Source organism: Macrobrachium rosenbergii, chromosome 28 (assembly GCF_040412425.1).
Source record: "Macrobrachium rosenbergii isolate ZJJX-2024 chromosome 28, ASM4041242v1, whole genome shotgun sequence".
NCBI lineage: Eukaryota > Metazoa > Arthropoda > Malacostraca > Decapoda > Palaemonidae > Macrobrachium > Macrobrachium rosenbergii.
In genome coordinates this window covers 15,794,704-15,805,000 of record NC_089768.1, presented here as the reverse complement: position 1 = coordinate 15,805,000, position 10,297 = coordinate 15,794,704, and the positions used below count along the sequence as shown (strand labels likewise).

The 10,297-nt window shown below is 39.1% G+C and overlaps 1 protein-coding gene across 12 annotated transcripts in view; it reads left to right on the top strand.

Moving 5' to 3' along the window:
• Positions 1-10,297, top strand: part of LOC136854075 (transcription factor cwo-like) — a 220,957-nt gene that overhangs the window by 191,560 nt on the left and 19,100 nt on the right. For all 12 annotated transcript variants that reach the window (XM_067130206.1, XM_067130205.1, XM_067130202.1 and 9 more), the window contains one exon: positions 9,287-9,476. In XM_067130206.1, the coding sequence (XP_066986307.1) occupies positions 9,287-9,476 (190 nt within the window). The remainder of the gene's footprint in view (positions 1-9,286; positions 9,477-10,297) is intronic.

The following is a 10,297-nucleotide window of genomic DNA, read 5'->3' as shown; positions in this document are numbered from 1 at the left end:
AGATCCGAATCAACAAATGTCCTTTGATGGTCTCAAAGCAATGCGATGTTAGAATATCACGATCCTGAGGTTAGTATGGATAACAAAAGAATCGGTAACGAAGATCTGTCCTGCCGACTGTTTTTGTTACATATACTGTCAGGTCTCCTTCTTTTTCATTTATCATAGTCCAGTCAAGTTTAAGAACATACTAGGCCTTTCCAAGATTGGCTCTGGAAGAAAAAAAAAAGCTGTGAACTCTAATCTGTCTACAGCTTTCTTTTCCATCATTTCTCTCGTATTCCCAGGGGTCTCTATCTCTTCATTTTAGGGCTGAACTCCTTGTATACCTAAGGCCGTTTTAGTTCACCTACATAAGTTCAGTTGTAATGTATTATAACAGCTGTTTTCTGTAAGCCTATGAACCCCGCTGTCGGTTTTTCTTATATCAGCACCTGATTCTTGATTGCAGTCTGCATTCAAGGAGATAGGAGAAACTGCTTTGTCAGAGAAACCAGATTTACTGTAAAATACATATATATATATATATATATATATATATATATATATATATATATATATATATATATATATATATATATATATATATATATATGTGTGTGTGTGTGTGTGTGTGTGTGTGTGTATACATATTTATCAAACGTCTCGTTGACATCCACAAGCTCGTAATAGGAACGCTATTAGAATAGTGGATGAGTATGACCAGGAAAGCACGCGGAGGGATCACGTCCTCTGGAAGCATTGGTTGTAAAGACATCTGACAGCCCTTGGAGGAGGAGTCCTTGAGGCTGCTGCCGTGTCCTACTCTCTCTCTCTCTCTCTTTACAGAATTTAATATTTTTTGCAGACAAAAATGGTCTACCTTTCTCAATTGCAAACTCATTTTCAAAGCGATTAAAAGAGATGTACACACACACACACACACACACACACACATATATATATATATATATATATATATATATATATATATATATATATATATATATATATATATATATATATATCGTAAAGATATAACCTTGTTCTGCACACAGCTTACGTAACTACGTACTAGGAAGGACAAGTTGCTTGGTACCATACATGCGTTTTCGAGGGAGAGCGGATTGAATGTTAACTTGAGTGTATTTCGTTTCTGTATAGGGTATCTCCTTTTTTTATTATTATTATCCCAAGTTCATTCACTTAATATACCAAGACACAAGATGCAGTTGTTGTCACGAACGCTGTCGTGGGGAACATTCCAACATTTTCATACTTTTGTTACCTTTGTAAATAATGTTTGTGGTTTTGCTCACCATACTTCTGAGATATTACTTTGTAGGAAGGTTGTGATTGGTCACTGGAAGTCATCTTAGGTTTTTTTTTTTTATCTTGCGAATGGAAAGTATAGTTTTTTCAATTATTTATACGCTGATGGTCCTGTTCTCCTTGAGCTTTTTTCCAAGTTTTTCATCAAATTGTTTTTGTGCTATTGTGGACAATTGCCGTAGAGGCTCGGTCTACCCTTCTGGGTGTTCGAGTTCAGAGGTGATGTTTTGCAGTCTCCTTCGGTGATTGCATGGACAAAGGAAATGCAATAGTGTTGACAGGCTCTCAGTTTCGTTTTTATTATTCATAGTAAGTCTAGAGACTCGCCTTGAATCGGCTAAGATGAAATGCATACAAAACTTGTGATCATCAAAAATATACTTGCTAAATATATTTATTTTTTATAAATAGACTTGTCCCTTTGTCTCTCAGTTTAAGGAAACCTAGCCCGTTTGAGAAAACGAAAATCCACCGAGGCGTATTTCTGTGGAAGCTAAATACCTCGTAAACGAATGGAGAGTTGGAGGAAGCCGCTAGCGTGAGTGAAGGGAGCCTTCTAAATCGGTATGCATTCTTAGCATGCTGTTGGTCCTTATTCGAGAGGATGAGAGATATTCTGATTAACTTTGTGGCGCAGGACTTCTTAGCATTGGTGTTCTCTTATCATTTGTACACTCCTGCCAAGTCCAAGTCTTTGGATTAATTCAGTTCTTAGATGGTGATAGATTTTACTACATAAAAGAAAAATACACACTGGCTTCTGACATGTTGTCAGATCCTCCCTTCATGTTTCTCTCCTCATTCTGTCTGAAACGGTAAAGTAAGGGGCCCAGTAGGTGCCAGAGCCTCTTTGTATTTAGTAATTCTTATTCTCTTGGGCCTGCTTTAGGAGCTGGAGCCTGTGCCAGTACAAGGTTTGCGTAACCTAAAACAACAGAGATCTTTCTTTCCCTTCGGTGAAGAACTGTCTTCCTGAGTCATTTGCGCTGATGCAAATTTGAGACAGCCTGCCGTTGTTAAACGCCGCGCTCGTCTTCCTTGAACTTAAGTTTTGTAGATGATTTTCGGTTTTCATATTTGTTCATTCTCAGTGGTTCTGAATTAGGTCTTTATTACTTGTTTGGATCATACGGTTCTTTCATTCCGTGGAAGCATGCTAGACAACTGAGTGGCTCGTTCCACGAGTTTAGTTCAGCCGCAGATAACAGTGATAAGAATTGTCTCTTATGTTTTAGGAAAGAGCAGCAAAAATTCTGTTTGGACAGCAAATTAATGACCACATTTGATATGGATTGACCTTCATGATGCGATCAAACTGCCGAGCGATTCAGTGCACGAGCTCTGTCGTTGTGGGAAAATAGACACTGAACACAATTCATCTCCAAGCGAGTAAGATGACAGTCAAGCTCTGCTGTAATCTTGTCTCGAATGGCTTTTTTGTGCGGACATGGGGAAGGCCACTCTTCTAGCACGTACGACCGGCCCTTCTCTGCTGTGAGGTCGAGCTGCGTGGGGAGAGAGAGAGAGAGAGAGAGAGAGAGAGAGAGAGAGAGAGAGAGAGAGAGTTGTGACGCGGTCAAACACGTGACTCCGGCTAGCTCTCATCCTCCTCCCCCTCCCTCCTCCGCCAGAGATCCGGACCCCTTGAATGAGTAGGGGGGAGGGTATATCCCCTGGTAGGATGGCGTCCAGAAGGTTGAGTGTTGCTTAAAGGTGGTAGGAGACATAGCGGTGCTCCATATCTAAAAACCGTATTGTTGTTGCCTGTGTGGTTTTGCTTGGGGTCTGATCAGATTATGTGGGATACTAAGAGTTGAAATATGGTTTTTTTTTTTCTTTAATTATGCATGTTGCTAGGAAAGAAGATATGCATGCCACTCTGTGTTTGTGCGTGTGCGCGCGCGCGTGCGTGCGTACGTTCAAAGAGCAATTGATACAGACAAAAACCACATTGCATTTGCGGTTTACATAGAAAATGGATATCATCGGGTAAGTTCCCCAGTAGAGGGGTTCACACGTGATATGTTTTAAGGATATTATCAGCTGCCGACTCTCCCGAATCAGGCTTCGGCCTGGCGATGATTTGCATGGCTTTTTCCACTGAATTATATATATATGTATGTATGTGTATATATATATATATATATATATATATATATATATATATATATATGCATATATATGTATATATATGTGTATATATAATATAATATATATATGTATATATATATATATATATATATATATATATATATATATATATATATATATATATATATATATATATATAATGTACCTGCGGACTGCATACAGCATATACTATCATACTCGACACTGCAGAACAAGTTTTGTGAAAGTGTTCTTTTGTTGGAATGGCGTGCATCGATTTGGTCGTTAGTACTTTGAAACGGGAACAAATTGTACTGTGTGTGTGACAGTTGTCCACAAGAAAGGTAGTAAGCGGCGGCTGCTTCGGGAATCCAAGAATAATTTTAAATAACCTGTTATGTCAGTTTAAAATTTGTCGATGGTTTTGGGGGCTTTAGAAAATGCTAGGCCTGCAGTCATTGGCTCATTAAACCTCTTTTCGCTGAATCTGGGATGAACCGTTTTGTTTAAAACCTACAGAGCCTCTCAAACACTGCATACTTTTAACACAGGCGTATAACCAACAACACGTAGACCTTGCCAACAAATGTTGAGTAACCCTTCCTTGGTCTCCATCTTACTCTATGCCTACGTCCTGCAGGTAGTTAAATCATACATACCTTTGACCACCCTGTCATCTCCCATTCTCTCTGGAGCTTTCACTTTTTTTTTCTTTTATAGTCCTTTGGCTACAGCTTCTGTCACCTTTTTAGCTTACCTTACTTGGAAATTTGTACTCGATAGACAATTCTCCGCAGCTTCCACGTTTGTTTCGGTGACTTGCATGCAACATTTCCTTTCATAAAGGAGAATTAGTGCCTCCATTGATACTTCATATATAAACGGACCGTGACTTGTATACTTTTGTGAAGGGAAAGTGAACAACTTCGATCCTACTTAACTGATGGGCTGAAAGGAGTCACTTTACAAAAAGACATGCCCCAAGCTTTAATTGCTATTAATCCTAAATAATCTCGTAACATCTGAGGTATCGTAGGAAAATAAATAGGAAGTTGGCAAAAAAAGACCCAAATTTTCCTCCAATCATGCCTGAACACTAAATAAAGCAGCAGGTTTGATAGTAACTTCTTTTTGCAAGCTTCAATATATAGTCCGTTTTTTCGCATAAGGTGATTCACGCTTTTACAGTTCATGTATAAACGCTCATATGTACGGTATTTCGATTGTATTTTGAATTAATTAACTCTGATTAGTTTTGGTGAATAGATATAGCATGAATTTATTTGTAAATAAAAACAAAAAATGCGCCAAAATATCTTCGGCGCAATCGAGTTTCTGTACAGCTTATAATGCTGTATAAGCCGTGGCCTGTGAAATTTTCAGCCACGGCCCGGTGGTGGCCTGTCATATATCGTTGCCAGACGCACAATCATGGCTAACTTTAACCTTAATTAAATAAAAAAAAACTACTACTGAAGCCAGAGGGCTGCAATTTGGTGTGTTTAATGATTGGAGGGTGGATGATTAACATACCAATTTGCAGCCCACCAGCCTCAGTAGTTTTTAAGATCTGAGGACAAACAGAAAAAGTGTGGAATGACAGACAAAGGCATCTCAGTAGTTTTCTTTTACGGACAACTAAAAAAGTGAAAATGACAATAACCACAGAAATCCCAGGGTTTCACTACTTCAGCACACATGCAAACAAAAATTCACAAATCCTTTCAAAAACAGTTACAGTAACAGGTGGATGACTGAGATTTGCACATTCATTACATACCTTTACTCACATGTACGAGTATAAATTGTAAAATGGGTACAGGTCTATTAGTGTAGGAAGGTAAGATTGGAGGTTGAGTTTTTGTGCAATGCAAAATCAGTGACTTTCATATATGGCTACGCAATACCTATTCAAACTTATGTAGCATTGTTAGATTTCGCTGTGGAATGAAACTAACTTTTAAATGGACAATTAATGGCCCATAGTGGTTAGTAAGCAGGAACTACGAAAATAAATTCAGAACTCTCGAACTTGGGTTGGCTTCGACAGGTCCAGTTGACGCCGGAGAATGAAAATTATGAGAGAACTGAAAGAAGAATCTCCCTTCCTACATCCACACACACCCCAACATCACAAGCGCTTAACGTGACTGACTGACTCTCTCTCTCTCTCTCTCTCTCTCTCTCTCTCTCTCTCTCTCTCTCTCTCTCTCTCAATTGCAACTCCTCTCCTTCACATCCCTCCCCCACCCCCAAAGCTTCTTTCTCTCTTGAAACAATGATAGCTGGTCTTTAAAGTGAGGCGTAGAGAGAGACTTCCTTTGATTCCAAAACTACTATAGAGGAGTCACAGTTGTTAGGGATGGAACTTAACTGATGATGGCCATCTCGAGCATGAAATCCTGAGTTGAAAGGGCTGCTCTCTGAAATGGCATTGAGCTGACAGTCTGCAGTCTTTTCCACTTGAAGGAAAAATTTGTTTTCTCTAATGAGTTTTTACCTCTACTTAGGAATGGGGCGATGTATGCCTGCTCTCTCTCTCTCTCTCTCTCTCTCTCTCTCTCTCTCTCTCTCTCTCTCTCTCTCTCTCTCTCTCTCTCTCTCTCTCTCTCGTGTGTTTGAAATCTTATAGCAGATAATTACAGTGAAGACTTGATGTAGAGTTTTCCACCAAACTGTAGCATTACGTACGGCCGTTAAAATCATTTCTTTTTACCGTTATCAACATAATTGTGTGTAGAAGATTTGGTGGACCTTCCCCGTGTTTACAAGAAATCTTATATTTTTGTAGAGCACACACAAAACCCTGTTTTCCTATGAATGTCTAACCTAAATGCAAATGTGATTAAAAGAGGGTAGAGTTTAAGTAGCAGTGATGAAACTCTCAGCATTAAAGTTCAAGAGAAGCGAATACAACACAGACCTCTTCAGTGGATGCAAGAAACGAGTAGGAATTAAATTTGCATACCGGTAAGGCAAAGGCAATTAAAAAAAAATGATGATGAAGAAAATAGAGCTTAAATAACCACATTGACCACAATTCCAGTTAAAAAAAAGTCCTCATTTTGTCCTGTTGCACACGATTTCCCTCAACGAGGAAAAAGATAAGGAAATAGAATGAATCAAAATAGACTAGATTAATTGTCTTCCGTTATCAGCGAAAGGTTGAGTACCGGCGGGTGACTTCAGGTAAGTGAAGACTATCAGGGGGACCAAGGTCCAGGGGCAAAAAAGTAATGTAAGGATAGTGCTGGATCACTGTTTCAACATGAATGCGGGGCACAATAAAGTTTTGTTCATTCCAAAAGATCATTCGTAGTTTGTATGATCACGGGCTACTCTGACGACCAAGGGTCTGCGCAGGCATAATGCCAGCCTACTCTGAACAGCAGCAGCAGCAGTGACGAACACTTTCGAATTCTAAATTTAGAATGGCAGAGCGTACATGTTCTGGAGCCGCACGGATCATACAGCTCATAGTTTTCACTTATCTTAATCAAACTTAACGCCAGTCGTATTATAATAGTGAGATAGCTTTGGCGGATCTGAACATTATTTCTCTCGACTAATCTGAAAGCAAATGACTTCACTTCTTTCCAGGAAACGCGAGTTTTCTCTTGAGTTTTGCACATTTTGGGGAATAAAATCGTAGTAGGCTCTTGCAAGCCTTGCATTAAATCTCTCTCTCTCTCTCTCTCTCTCTCTCTCTCTCTCTCTCTCTCTCTCTCTCTCTCTCTCACTGCGTCTGCGCACGTGACCATCCAAGACGGTGACGGGCTTAAGGATGTGGCCTTGGTGGGCGATTTTCCTGTCCCCATGCCTTGACCCGGTCCCCCACCCCCACTCCCAAGACCCAGTCCCGCCACCCCCCTCCCAACTACCTCTTACCTAACGGAGTCACGTGCTAAGCCACGCTGACCTTACCGGCGATCTCTTGAGGTACTCCAGCGGGTCTAGGTGCTGACAGACGGCTGTTCACCTAGTCTGTGGTAAGGGCACTGGGCACCCATGAATATGTGGAATAGATTCATTCAGCTTTCATCATGATGCAAGGTTGCCTTTTGTCGGTCTTAGGTTAAATTTGTTGTTAATCTATTAGGACTTACTTTTTATTGTACGGAAACTAGTTTTAGTAATGAATTATATATGATATCTTCTCTTGAAATTTCCCCTTGAATGACTCACAGACACGCAAGCAAGCAGGCGAGGACACACATACAAACACACACACACACACACACACACACACACACACACACACACACACACACACACACATATATATATATATATATATATATATATATATACATTAATGCAAGCACACATACACGCACACAGATACATACATACATACACATGTATATGTATATACAGTATATATATATTATATTATAGTGTGTGTAGATGAAAAAAACATATATTAGAAAAGGAGTCGTGAATGGTGTGGGGAATGGATGGTGCTTACTAGTGGTTCAATACTAATTGGTGATTGTAAAGAGAAACTATAAAAGCTATGAGTTTGAAAGTTTGCAGGAGGAGGAAGTTGAGAGCAGAGGCGAAGAAGAATAAAGGTATCTATCAGAAGAAATGGAAACTAGGGAGTGGGGGCAAAAAAAATGCGCGCATGGATGATGGTAAAATGAAGGCAGATGATTTATGGTATATTATTTGGGAGTAAATTTAACGAATGATAATAGGATGAGAGAAGTCACTGAAGAGTGTGTGTAAAATTTTGAGAATGAACGTTGGTAGTCTATGGAAAATAAGCTAAAAAAAATTATGAAAGAATAGTTGAGCCAGTCCTCCGTGAAATGAAGGTGGAAGCTGAATGCGAATAAAAAGTTGAAGCTGCTGAAATGAATTGCTTTTTGTAGTGTATGTAGCGTGAGAAGAACTGATGGGATGAGAAATGTAGAAGTGCATAATAGGAAAAAAGGTTAGCACTGGTGAAGGATGAGCCAGATGTTGTTTTGAGAAAGAAAGAAGGACGATAGGTTGGTAAAAAGTGTATAATTGGGAAGTGTCGGGAATGAAAGAGGAAGACCTAGGAATTGCCGGGTAAGTGGCTTAAAAGCGGCACTGGGAAAGGAAGGGTAAAATATTCAGGATTGCAACAGTGATAGAGTTGAGTGGCCCAGTTGTTTAAGGTGGGGTTTAGTCAGTGGTTCAGTCCGCTTTTGATGACCCTTCCATGTAGCTGCATAAGGATGTAGAAGTTTTCTGCCGCGGGGATTCGTGCATGATTTAATAGTTAAAGTATGCATGTGATAATGACCTCTTGTATTTTTTTTTTTTTACCTGTTGAACCACCTCCAATTAGGGAAAATGACTTAAAGTATCTTACTTTTGCATTTGAATCTCTTATCTTCTCTGGATCCGTGCTTGAGTGGTTATTGATATTTTTAGCAGAAAGACTGAGGCCGTAGCCTAACCAGTGTACTGTAGGTGACCCCAAGTTTCAAAGATGTCAGAATAGCATGCAATAAGATAAAGTTTAAATTGTCATGTTCTGACTCGTGAAGGATGCCTCTCTCTCTCTCTCTCTCTCTCTCTCTCTCTCTCTCTCTCTCTCTCTCTCTCTCTCTCTCTCTCTCTCTCTCTCTCTCTCTCACGTTTCAGCTACACACTGTTTCCCCCAGACTGAAAGATGTAAAGTTTTATATATATATATATATATATATATATATATATATATATATATATATATATATATATATATATATATATATATATATATATAATTTCTTAATGTCTATTAAACATCCATCCTTATTGCTGCTAATTTTTTTAGCATAAGGACTCTCCATGTTGATATGTAGGAGCACTCATACTCATACTAACGTAACTGTCATTTACCTTGCAGGATCCCTTGTCGCATCGGATCATCGAGAAGCGACGACGGGATCGGATGAACAACTGTCTGGCCGACCTGAGTCGCCTCATACCGACGTACTACCTCAAGAAAGGTCGAGGTCGCATTGAAAAGACAGAGATCATCGAAATGGCCATCAAGTACATGAAGCATCTACAGGCTCACGCATGCAACCAGATTGGTAAGTGTGAATGCAATAGTTGTTTTATAAGTTTTTATGTTAACTTAGTTTTGTTTTGTATGAAGTCCCTCCCTCTGGATTGTTTTTTTATATGAAGACGCTTAGGTGTATATTATGTTTTAGTGTACGTGTGACCAATGTGTGTACAGGCTTTAAGGAAGCTATTGTAAGGTTTGAACAAATTTTGAGATACCACTGGGCAAACCTCTCTAGTGTATATCATGTTGATTACAGTAAAGCGTAAGAGAATAAAAAAAAACATTAAAGGAATAATAATCTCCTTTTGGACAACATTTTAATGGACAACAAGCGCATCCAAAAATTAGAACAATTTCGTTTTTCCATACCCATATGAAGAGGGATCTGTTTTTGTAAACTATCTGTAAATTTTAACTTGATCACACTCTGTGTTGGATCGGATGGGCATCAGTTGGAGTGGTCTCTCCACAGTGGCAGACATTTTTGGAGTTTTGAAAGTCCTTCCATAACTTATGGGGAATGTTCAATGCTTCAGTTCTTATCACCATCTAATGTAAATTTTGTAGATGGCTGTCTGAGAGATGCAAAAAGTTATACAGTATATCTTGATGTTGATTGCAATGGAATGGAATATAGAGTTTAGGCCAAAGGCCAAGCACTGGGACCTATGAGGTCAATCGGCACTGGAAAGGAAATTGAGAGTAGGTAGGTTGGTTGATGTGGATTAAGATCTTATTTCTGGTCACCACTGAAATTGAGAAAATTGTATTATGGGTCATTAGGTAATTTTTGAAACAGTCATGAATGTATCTTACTTATTAATCTATAATTAGATTAATTAA